Here is a 12,786-nt window from a genome sequence, read left to right on the forward strand (position 1 = left end):
GGGTCAGAAGTTTACATACACTAAAGTTGATTGTTCCTTTAAACAGCTTGGAAAATTCCAGAAAATTATGTCATGGCTTTAGAAGCTTCTGATAGGCTAATTGACATCATGAGTCAATTGGAGGTGGACCTGTGGATGTATTTCAAGGCCTACCTTCAAACTCAGTGCCTCTTTGCTTGACATCATGGGAAAATCAAAAGAAATCAGCCAAGACCTAAGAGAATTTTTTTTATAGATCTCCACGAGTCTGGTTCATCCTTGGGAGCAATTTCCAAACGCCTGAAGGTACCACGTTCATCTGTACAAACAATAGTACGTAACAATAAACACCATGGGACCACGCAGCCGTCATACCGGTCAGGAAGGAGAAGCCTTCTGTCTCCTAGAGATGAACGTACTTTGGTGCTAAAAGTGAAAATTAATCCCAGAACAGCAGCAAAGGACCTTGTGAAGATGTTGGAGGAAACTGGTACAAAAGTATCTATATCTACAGTAAAACGAGTCCTATATCGACATAACCTGAAAGGCCACTCAGCAAGGAAGAAGCCACTGCTCCAAAACCGACATAAAGAACGCCAGACTACGGTTTGCAACTGCACATGGGGACAAAGATCGTACTTTTTGGAGAAATGTCCTCTGGTCTGATGAAACAAAAATAGAACTGTTTGGCCCTAATGACCATCGTTATGTTTGGAGGAAAAAGGAGGAGGCTTGCAAGCCGAAGAACACCATCCCAACCGTGCACCGACTGGTGCACTTAACAAAATAGATGGCATCATGAGGCAGGAGAATTATGTGGATATATTGAAGCAACATCTCAAGACATCAGTCAGGAAGTTATAGCTTGGTCACAAATGGGTCTTCCAAATGGACAATGACCCCAAGAATACTTCTAAAGTTGTCTTAAGGTCAACAAAGTCAAGGTATTGGAGTGGCCATCACAAAGCCCTGACCACAATCCTATAGAAAATGTGTGTGGGCAGAACTGAAAAAGCATGTGCGAGAAAGGAGGCCTGCAAACCTGACTCAGTTACACCAGCTCAATTGGCCAAAATTCACCCAACTTATTGTGGGAAGCTTGTGGAAGGCTACCCGAAACGTTTGACCCAAGTTAAACAATTTAAAGGCAATGCTACCATATACTAATTGAGTGTATGTAAACTTCTGACCCACTGGGAATGTGATGAAAGAAAGAAATCTGTACTATTATTCTGACAGTTCACATTCTTAAAATAAAATGGTGATCCTAACTGACCTAAAAGAGGACATTTTTACTAGGATTAAATGTCAGGAATTGTAAAAAAATAAAAAATAAAAAAAATATGTAAATATATTTGGCTAAGGTGCATGTAAACTTCCGACTTAAACTGTATATTTAAATGGGGAATTGATAGACTAACAATCAAACGCAAACAATTCACACAACGATGTTATGAAACAATAAATGTGCACAAATTGCCAGAAGAGAGTGCATTCTGTTGAGAGAAGTGCATTGTGCATTTTAACCACACTCCCTTTTCTTCTTGGACTGTGCCATCCTCGCGGCATCTACAATGGATTAGTTCACTGAGATAGGCGCGAATAAGATGTGTCTTGTGTGCCATTAAATATATATTTGCTACTGCTCCACAAAAAAGAAAAAATTTGGTCAACCAATAGCCTGTCGGCCAAGCAATCGATTAAATTGGGGTCAGCACTTTCAATAGCTCGCTAAGGTTAGCATGTTAGCTAGTCACACTGGCAGCTGGCAGTCAGTGCCCGGTGTGTTTCTCTGCTGCATGTGGAAATCACAACGTTCCCACACCCAATTTCTGAATAGGTATTCGCAGCCTGCATCAATCTTCGATTTGTAACCTAAACAAGAATTTCCACTTTAGGACAGGAATTACCTGAAATAGGTGTGGCAACTTCTGAGGTGGGCCTTTAAAGGCTTATTATTATAAACAATATGCACTTACGTCAAATGTATTACAATACCCGTAAAACTGCCAACTTACATTATTGTGAGAAGAAAGAAAATGTGAACAAAAATGTCGCTGACCACCTGCAGTACCCCCGTGGACCACAGGTTGAATATCACTGGCATAGACAAGCATCCATCAATGGCCTATTTCTGTCTGGACGGGAGGGTAGCAGTGTTGTAGGAGACTGCTGCAAGGGTCGAGCCCAACGTAAGTATTAACAGAGGGGCTCTCTGGAGCAAACCTCATTGTGGAAGGCAAACCTCCTCGTCCAATAAAAAGAGCACACTACAAACAAAACATTTTGAATTGTAATGCTTTAATGTACACTACCGTTCAAAAGTTTGGGGTCAGTTAGAAATGTCCTTGGTTTTAAAAGAAAAGCTAATGTTCTCGTACATTAAAATAACATCAAATTGATCTGAAATACAGTGTAGACATTGTTAATGGGCAAAAGAACACAGACCCTGGACAGGCCAGCATCCTGGAGTCGCCCCTTTACTGTTGAGACTGGTGTTTTGCGGGTACTATTTAATGAAGCTGCCAGTTGAGGAATTGCGAGGTGTCTGTTTCTCAAACTATACACTCCAATGTACTTGTCCTCTTGCTCAGTTGTGCACCGGGGCCTCCCACTCCTCTTTCTATTCTGGTTAGAGGCAGTTTGCGCTGTTCTGTGAAGGGAGTAGTACACAGCGTTGTATGAGAGCTTTAGTTTCTGGAATAGCCTTCATTTCTCAGAACAAGAATAGACTGATGAGTTTCAGAAGAAAGTTCTTTGTTTCTGGACATTTTGTGCCTGTTATCGAACCCACAAATCCTGATGCTCCAGATACTCAATTTGTCTAAAGAAGGCCAGTTTTATTGCTTCTTTAAATCAGAACAACGGTTTTCAGCTGTACTAACATAATTGCGAAGGGGTTTTCTAATGATCAATTAGCCTTTTAAAATGATAAACTTGGATTAGCTAACACAACGTGCCATTGGAACACAGGAGTGATGGTTGCTGATAATGGGCCTCTGTAGATATTCCATTTAACAAAACAAAAGCAAAGCAAAGCAACAACAAAATCTCATTCCCAGCTACAATAGTCATTTAAACATTAACAATGTCTACACTGTATTTCTGATCAATTTTATATTATTTTAAAAATGGACAAAAAAGTGCTTTTGATTTAAAAACAAGGACATTTCTAAGTAAGCCCAAACTTTTGAACGGTACTGTAATTTAGAAAAACTGCTTAGGTCCCCATCTTCCTTTTCAGAGTAACACTAATGCAGATAGCAGACTGTACAGATTCAGTTTGAGAGGGAAAGCCTGAATGTTAATCTGATGCACACCCTGTCCTCTGAAATCTAGGATTTGTCAAAAACATCTGTTACACAGGTGTCATCCAGACAGACATGGCGAAGACAAGAATGACAAGGCACATTTTGTTGTCAGGATTAAAGTCATGCTGCTTCCCTAAAAAAAAAGAGGTGATTCTTGAAGGGAACCAAATCGCCACAGTTGCTCTCCAAAGCGGCAGTTGCCTTTGAGCTTTTCCTTCAAATGCATAAACAATAAATTGGCATGAAATATCCTGCTGAAACACTGAATTCATACTTGAAATGACACACTACCTAGACTATGATGAAACAGGGAGCCTCAAATCCACCCCTCTCATGACTGTGAATCATCTCTGATACAACTTGGATATAGGATACAGAAAACAAAATGCACTAGCGGCATGCACAAGGTAAGGTGGCAGCTTTCCCCAGTGAGTTTTTGATGGTTGTTCTTCATGTCCACAAGGATGGCACAATAATTATCTTCCATCAGGCTATGCCATCTTCCTGCCAAGAATTTAGCAACAGATAAAACCTAAGGCAATGCAACATCACAACCACCAATAAGAATATTGAATGAGTCCCTTCCACTTCCCTCATTCCTATAATTTTTTACATAAAATGTAATGATCGATAAAATAGTAAAACTGACAACCAATGAGGACCAATAGGAGACGAAACAGGTCAAGTGTGCGCTTCATAAATAAACTGGATGATCTGAGTCTGGATCTTTAGGCCAGCTGACATTAGAGGACTTTGTTCACATTCTACTCAATAGTGAGTTGCTCATCAATACAGAACATGATATCTAATACGACTCTTATTATAGAATAGTACCAGTTTGTTGACAGACTGGACCAGATGTTGAATTGTAGTTGCAAGGAAAAAACGTATTGTTCAGGCTGAATAAATAACAAGCACTGATTGCAACAAACCACACTGAACATGTTTAGTCACATTGCTATAATATCATTATTAGAGCAATGTATTGACTAAACATGCTGCCTCCGTGAAATATTCAAATAGTTACTTTTGGGTTTATTGATGATGCTGGTTATACATATGTTTACAATAACTAGCTAGTTTGTAATCATGTTAGCGAGCTAACTTACATGACATGATTGCCTAGCTAGCTAGTTTGCGCATAACGTTTACGTTACTAGCTAGAAATATAACCTTTACATCATCTCTGAAAATGAATTATTAACTACGATTGTCTAAAACGAATGATCTAGTTAATATTCAACACAAGATTACAGCTGCAAACCTTAGTAGCAACTTGGCATAGGCAATGCTCGCTACAGTCTAATGCTTCGTCTCTGCCTGGTGCTTTTTGCCTTGTTAGCTTACATGCTAGCTAGCTTACAATATCGATAGCTTGTTGCTGAATTTAAGGATATGTGCGTTTCATTTTAGTTGAAATTAACGAATTAACGGTAGCCTTCATTTGGCATAAATATGTAAATACAGCATACTTGAACCCGTTATAAAGTACATAAAGACATCGCATACCGTAAAACGACATTATGTTGTTGGCTACAATATTTCACCTATGAATTCTCAACCAAGCCGCCATCTTGCAAAGGGTAATTCGCACCCTCTAGTACAGTACGCTAAAGTGGCAGCTAAGCGTAACCCAAAGTTCTGCTATATTTTCAAAACATGTAACTTCTGTGCACATATAAAGAGATAGGTACTCACCTCACATTCGGAAAAATACCCTGTAAGAAGTCAAATGGGGTCTAATAGGGCAGATGCTTGTAAATCCGCTGTTGACAGACTGTGGAAGAGTGTTGTAGACAGAAGGCTGCACCACAGAGTTTGGCTGCACCACATTTGATTTGTCTAGTATCGATGTCCTGGCAGGAGTGTAAATTCTTACATTTAAAAAAAATACAGGACTTTCATGAAGCATATTTTTTTGTGCGTGTTAAAGATATTTTAAAATAGTGATTAGCATTCAATTCATTGTTTTCCAAACTACGTGATTTTTTTCAAAGTATTTATGTTTATTATACCAAAGAGGATAATGTTGTGTAACGTTCAAACCATCCCCACTGGCGAACCAAAGTTCCATCGTGGCTCCCTCCTGAGACAAAAACTGCTTGTTGAACACCCAAAATACAAGTAATAATGTGTCCACAGTTTAGATCAAACAAAATACATGATTTGAATAAGATAAATTATCGGTTGGTTGTTTCACGTTACCTTATTTGCACCTTTAACGGAGTTGTCAACAAACGGATGCATCCAACAGAAATGCTTACAACAGAAAAGGGGCAACTTTCATATGCCTATTTAACGTTATCATTAGAACATTTCTGAATTTCATATCAAATGGATATTCGTTTATTTACGGCCATTTTCTGTGAGTTTTTTTGTAGATAGATATGATATATTGTCAGGATATTAAAATGTTACGTTCCAGAAACAGGAAATACAGCAGAATATGTTACTTTTGTAGCGGAACCTTTGATACAGGACACTTTGTGAAAGTACGGAATGTTTGTAACAACGGTAAAAAATAAAAAAAGAATGCATATTTTACTTATAATTTTTGGAGCAATTTTGTCCTACTTCTTTTGGATACAATACATTTACTATCGGCAGAATTCAGCAAAGTCACGTAAACATTTGTTGCGATTTATGTTATGTAGAGACAAACAAATCAAATCGTCTCAAACAAGCGATTTAACTGGCGATGTTCGAGCACTCTTTTTAACGGCTCATCCGGATGATGAATGCATGTTCTTTGCACCAGCAATTTTGAGACTCGTGGAACTCAATGCCTCTGTTCATTTATTGTGTTTATCTCAAGGTGGGTTTACAATGAATAACATATTTAGCTTTTCATTGGTCATTTGCGTAGCCTGCGTATTCCGTCCTACAACCAGGGCTAGCTTTACATAATTTTCCATGGAAAATAGTAGCCGATTAAACTCAAACTATTTACGATGGAGGAGCTGCGACTATTGTGGGCGGACTGGAACTCCGACGTCACATAAGTTATTTATTTTAAAAAAAATAGTGATTTCAGCACCCAAAGAATAGCCCGCAATTACACACGACATTGTGAAGTTGAGTTTAGTCGTCTAGGAAAATAGCAATACGCTGCAGCACCAACTTGTCTGTATAGCTAGGTCTCCCATTTTCTATTTTGATAATTTGTTAAAAAACAATGGTTTGTTCAGCACTATTATTTAATTCATGCTTGACACAAGAAAAGAGACACGGCTTACAAGTGCCAAGTATTGTAATAGTTATAAAATTAAGTGTTAATTACTACTTCATGTTTTATAGCCATGTGGAAATTCCTTTACATGACAACATATAAAGTAATTACTTTTCGCCAAATAATCACTTAGGCAATTACTACAATCAAGGGTTCCAGCGTCGAGAAGAGCTTCTAGACAGCTGTGCCGTTTTGGGAATACCAGCCTCCCAAGTCACTATACACGACTGCAAGTAAGTAGTCTCTGTCAGCAAGTAAGCAATCTTCAGCACAATTATTCTGCAGCAGAACATACAGGCCAACCAATCCCACACATTCCTTTTAAAAACAGACAGATGTGGCTTACTACATCTGTTAGGCGCTGCTAGGTTGTTCCAGTAGCAATGATGCCCTTAAAATTGATTTTCTTTAACTATTGATGGCATGGATATACATTACCCATGTTGTGTTTGGGATGTTGGTTTAGAAAGGAATCTGCTGTTTTAAATAAGTTCCTGCTTAGCGTAAAATCGTATACTCGACAGAAATATAAACGCAACATGTAAGGTGTTGGTTTCATGAGCAGGAAATAAAAGATACCAGACATTTTCCATACACACAAAAAGCGTATTTCTCTAACATTGTGCACAAATTTGTTTGCATCTCTGTTAGTGAGCATTTCCTTTTCCAAGATAATCCAACCACCTAACAGGTGTGGCATATAAAGAAGCTGATTAAACAGCATGATCATTACACCGGTTCACCTGGGGACAATAAAATGTCACTCTAAAATGTGTAGTTTTGTCACACAACACAATGCCACAGATGTCTCAAGTTTTGAGGGAGTGTGCAATTGGCATGCTGACTGCAGAAATGTCCACCAGAGCTTTTTCCAGAGAATTTAATGTTAATTTCTCTACCATAAACTGCCTCCAACGTAATTTTAGAATGTTTGGCAGTAAGTCCAGCCGGCCTCACAATCGCAGACCACGTGAAACCACAACAGCTCAGGATCTCCAAATCCAGCTTCTTCACCTGCGGGATCGTCTGAGACCAGCCACGCAGACAGCTGATGAACTGGGTTTGCACAACTGAAGAATTTATGCACAAACTGTCAAAAACCATCTCAGGAAAACTCATGTGTGCTTGTCATCCTCACCAGGGTCTCACCAGGGTTTCTATTTCTGAGACGTAACCAACTTCAGTGAGCAATTGCTCACCTTCGATGGCCACTGGCATGCTGGAGAAGTGTGCTCTTTACGGATTAATCACAGTTTCAACTGTACCAGGCAGATGGCAGCATGTATTGCGGCATGTGGGCGAGCAGGTTTGCTGACTTCAGCGTTGTGAACAGAGTGCCCCATGGTTGCGGTGGGGTTAGGGTATGGGAAGGCAAGAGCTAAGGACAAAGAACACAATTGCATTTTATCGATGGCAATTTGAACGCACAGAGATACTGTGACGAGATCCTGAGGCCCATTGTTGTGCCATTCATCGGCCGCCGTCACCTCATGTTTCAGCTTGATAATACACAGCCCCACGTTGCAAGGATCTGTACACAATTCCAGGAAGCTGAAAATGTCCCAGTTCTTCCATGGCCTGCATACTCACCAGACCTATCACCCATTGAGCATGTTTGGGATGCTCTGGATCAACAGAGTGTTCCAGTTTCCGCCAATATCCAGCAACTTCGCACAGCCATTGAAGGAGGAGTGGGACAACATTCTACAAGCCACAATCAACAGCCTGATCAACTCTATGCGAAGGAGATTTGTCACGCTGTATGAGGCAAATAGTGGTCACACCAGATACTGACTGATTTTCTGATCCCCGCCTCTACCTTTTTTTAAAAGGTATCTGTGACCAACAGATGCATATCTATATTCCCTGTTGTGAAATCCATAGATTAGGGCCTAATTTATTTATTTAAATTAATTGATTTCCTTATATGAACTGTAACTCAGTAAAATCTTTGAAATTGTTGCATGTTGTGTTTTATATTTTTGTTCTGTGTAGTTAGACCGATTAGCTGACAACGCCACTAAAACAATGTACACGCTTCAATGGGGCAAAAGGCTGTGTGTTGTGATTCGGGGCGACAGGTAGCCTAGTGGTTAGAGCGTTGGACTAGTAACCGAAAGGTTGCAAGATCGAATACTCGAGCTGACAAGATTAAAATCTGTCGTTCTGCCCCTGAACAAGGCAGTTAACCCACTGTTCCTAGGCCGTCATTGAAAACAAGAATTTGTTCCTAACTGCCTTACCTAGTTAAATAAAGGTAAGCAACAATGACAAGAAGCTGCCATGTGGGGAATCATAGCTGGCTATTTTTATCTTGTTTTTCATACCATGTCGTGTAGAGGTGTATCGGTACAATTATGGGGACCTCGGTTTGGTCCACCCATTGCCTATGCGCACGTTGTAATGAAAATTGGAATCTTAATTGGCACATTTCAAACTGGCCTTTTGTGAGGCGCAGCTAGGAACTACTTCTGTACGATGGCAAGTGGTGGGGTCGACAAACGTTTAAATCTCCAGTTTGGGAACATTTTGGCTTCCCAGTAGATTACAACAGTGATTGACAGAGTTAACAGTACTATGTAACAGTACACTGCTCAACGAGAATAGTCTATGCAGCTGCCAACACCTCAAATGTGTTGACACATTTACGGCGGAATCAACCCAGTATTCGTACCACCGGAGCAAGACGGAAATGCAAAAAAGTGCTCGATCCACATTACAAACTTGGCCTTCTCGGCACCATTTCAGCAAACGGGTAGTACCCGCTCTATATATGCCAACTAAATCTGAAGTTGTCAATGCACCCTGTGTTGCGTTTAAGCTACTACAGATGGATGGACCTTCGGGGCTTACACAGAGGTACTTAGTGGCAGCCCATCACATTATTCCTGAGTGGGAGATGAGAAGTAATGTGCTACAGACATGCCCCCTTTATGAGAGTCACACAATTGTGCATATTTTTCTCTTTGTAAAAAAGCATAGCAATGTCTGAGCCATGTTTCTATATTGATTTCACATGCATATTGCACTTTATTTTAGTGTTGTTGAGTAATCATGCATCTTCATTTTAAGAAAATACAAATGTTGTTATTCCTGATTTGTGCTCTCATCAGGCATAATATGATCATGGAATACCATCAGGAATACCAACACTTTGTATTTTCTTAAATAAACAAAAATGACTACTTTAACTTTTGCCGTTTTAATTTTCCCGATGTACCAAAACCGAACCCAACCGTGACCCCAAAACCACAATACGTACCCAACCGTGGGGTTGGTGCACTGTTACACCCCTAATGTTTTGAGGTGTTTTGATTGATGTCACGTCTATGCTAATATGGCAAGAATTCGCTAGCCAACTAACCAACAACTGTAATGATGTATTTGAGAGACAAGTACTCATTGTGCAAATTTATTTATGTTTTCAATAAACATTGGAGACTAAATATAGTTTATATCTTGTCAACAATCTAAGCCAACCCTGTATTTTTTGCCCCATTGTTGCGCACACGGCAATTTTGGTGCTAAACAACCAACCCGTCTATAAGCAACCCTGTCAGAACAGTAAACAGATGTTCAATTTATTAAGCCTGACACATAATGTGATTTTTGAAATGATGGGCTGATGGTGAAAAGTGAAAACAAACATGAAGAAGCAGTGTGTGGTGCAGTGCACGACCTCCAGCCAGCCCAGGACTCTGAACCCAGCATGCCTGCCCATTAGCAGCACATCAAGCTGAGCACCCCCCAGTGTCTGTCAGAACAAACAGTGAACCAGTCACAAATCAAACTCCTCCTTTCTTACCACGACAGAGCCTAGTCAGCCTGGCCTGATGTATTGGCGTACTCTGTCATTAGGGGCCATAAACTATTAGGCCCCAGAGGCATTGAGAGGTCGGCCCCTGTTGGACATGCTCTCTCTCTGCCCTCTGAAATCTTACCAGGCCTGCAATGTAATATGATATTTTGGCCACCATTTCTTTTCAGCAATTAGTTATGTGACTAATTGGTGAATATTAAGACTTATGTTGTGAGTGACTTAGACCTAAGTGATAAACAAATTTTACTGTTTAGTGCTCATTAAAAGTCAGTGCTTCTTGATATGAAAATGTCATAAGGATTTGAGATGTAGTCGCTGCTATATTCTTATCATTTAAGTCATATACAGTGCATTCGGAAAATTTTCAGACCCCTTGACTTTTTCCACATTGTGTTACGTTACAGCCCCCCTCATCAACCTACACACAATACCCCAAAATGATAAAGCAAAAACAGCTTTTTAGACATTTTTGCAAATTTATAAAAAACTGAAATATCACATTTACATAAGCATTCAGACCCTTTACTCAGTACATTGTTGAAGCACCTTTGGCAGCGATTACAGCCGCGAGTCTTCTTGGGTATGACGCTACAAGCTTGGCACACCTGTATTTGGGAAGTTTCTCCCATTCTTCTCTGCGGATCCTCTCAAGCTCTGTCAGGTTGGATGGGGAGCGTCACTGCACAGCTATTTCCAGGTCACTCCAGAGATGTTTTATTGGGTTCAAGTCCAGGCTCTGTCTGGGCCACTCAAGGGCATTCAGAGACTTATCCCAAAGCCACTCCTGCATTGTTTTGGCTGTGTCGTTAGGGTCGTTGTCCTGTTGGATGGTGAACCTTGGCTGTGTGGTTAGGGTCATTGTCCTGTTGGAAGGTGAACCTTCGCCCCACTCTGAGGTCCTGAGTGCTCTGGAGCAGGTTTTCAGCAAGGATCTCTCTGTACTTTGCTCTGTTCATCTTTCCCTCAATCCTGACAAGTCTCCCAGTCCCAGTCTGGCCACTCTACCATAAAGTTCTTATTGGAAGAGTGCTGCAGCGATGGTTGTCCTGCTGGAAGGTATTCCCATCTCCACAGAGGAACTCTGGAGCCCTGTCAGAGTGACCATCGGGTTATTGGTCACCTCCCTGACCAAGGCCCTTCTCCCCTGATTGCTCAGTTTGGCCAGGCGGCCAGCTCTAGGAAGAGTATTGGTTGTTCCAAACTTCTTCCATTTAAGAATGATGGAGGCCACTGTGTTCTTGGGGACCTTCGATGCTGCAGACATTTTTTGGTACCCTTCCCCAGATCTCTGCATCGACACAACCCTGTCTCTGAGCTCCACGGACAATTACTTCAACCTCATAACTTGGTTTTTCTTCTGACATACGCTGTTAACTGTGGGACCTTACAGTATATAGACAGATGTGTGCCTTTCCAAATCATGTCCAATCAATTGAATTTACCACCGGTGGGCTCCCAAGTTTTAGAAACAAGGACGATCAATGGAAACGGGATGAACCTGTTATAAATGTGCAAAAAAAATGATAAAAGGCTGTTTCGTTTGACATTATGGGGTAATGTGTGTAGATTGATGAGGATAACGTAACAATGTCGAAAAAGTCAAGGGGTCTGAATACTTTCCGAATGCACTGTATATTAAAGCTCATATTAACTCTCATGAATTAGCTTTATAACTTTGAAGTACTAATTACTCTGCTAATCAATGTACGCCTCCCATTGTATATCAGAAGGAATCCCCTTTCTGTTACTAGAATAGACAATTGCTATTGTCTGTAGACCTTTAACCAGAATACTTTTTTAGCTAGTAGACTGACTAGTTGCGCATATCCAGACATGCATCCAAAGGTGGCGTATCTGATAAGTTTTTTTCGTCAGATAAATAGTGTTCACTGGTAATTAACAATAAATAGGCCTAAGCAGGTAATGTATTTTTCCCTAATAGTGGTCATTTTGTACAGTAATTGGTAGACGAGGAGTTCATTGGACAAATCCTCTGGTGGTTCAGAGAGAATGAGAACATCAATGGCGTCATGACTGGGGTTCAGCGGGATGGATAAGATTGCTGTGTATTTTTACTTACAGCATCCTAGTAAAGGAGGCCATGGTTGTATCCCTAATGACACCATATTCCCTATTTAGTGCACTACTTTTGACCAGAGCCCATACAGGTCTGGTCAACCCTCAAAGTAGTGCACAGTATAGGGAATAGGGTGCCATTTGGGACGCAACCCGTGGCTGGTATTGGTCCAGATTCCAGACCACCCCTGGGCTCAGCACATACCACTGGACACCCCCTTTCAGACACAAACAAAAGGGCCTGGCCAGGTCTTAGCTTCATTGGCTAGAGTCTGCATAGAATATTCACTGTGTGATGGAAATACTTCCTGGAAACTTGGAAAGGGAAAAATGCCATTGTAGATAATGTTGCGTAAAGCTGTGAGAGGGAT

The 12,786-nt window shown here is 40.7% G+C and overlaps 2 protein-coding genes across 7 annotated transcripts in view; one reads left to right on the plus strand and one right to left on the minus strand.

Annotated features, from left to right (window-relative positions):
* The window catches only part of ncor1 (nuclear receptor corepressor 1), a 122,530-nt gene extending 117,411 nt beyond the window's left edge, over nt 1-5,119 (minus strand). For 2 of the 4 annotated variants that reach the window (XM_055873432.1, XM_055873425.1), the window contains exon 1: nt 4,989-5,119. The gene's annotated coding sequence lies outside the window, so the exon portion shown is untranslated. The remainder of the gene's footprint in view (nt 1-4,988) is intronic. The other 2 variants (XM_055873439.1, XM_055873417.1) reach the window with 1 other exon arrangement.
* A 644-nt stretch (nt 5,120-5,763) lies between these two features.
* Nucleotides 5,764-12,786, plus strand: part of pigl (phosphatidylinositol glycan anchor biosynthesis, class L) — a 28,581-nt gene continuing 21,558 nt past the window's right edge. For all 3 annotated transcript variants that reach the window (XM_055873458.1, XM_055873462.1, XM_055873470.1), the window contains exons 1-2: nt 5,764-6,105; nt 6,653-6,752. In XM_055873458.1, coding sequence (XP_055729433.1) covers nt 5,790-6,105; nt 6,653-6,752 — 416 coding nt within the window. In that variant the 5' untranslated portion in view covers nt 5,764-5,789. The remainder of the gene's footprint in view (nt 6,106-6,652; nt 6,753-12,786) is intronic.

This window comes from Salvelinus fontinalis, chromosome 2 (genome assembly GCF_029448725.1).
Source record: "Salvelinus fontinalis isolate EN_2023a chromosome 2, ASM2944872v1, whole genome shotgun sequence".
In the NCBI taxonomy this organism is placed as follows: Eukaryota; Metazoa; Chordata; class Actinopteri; order Salmoniformes; family Salmonidae; genus Salvelinus; species Salvelinus fontinalis.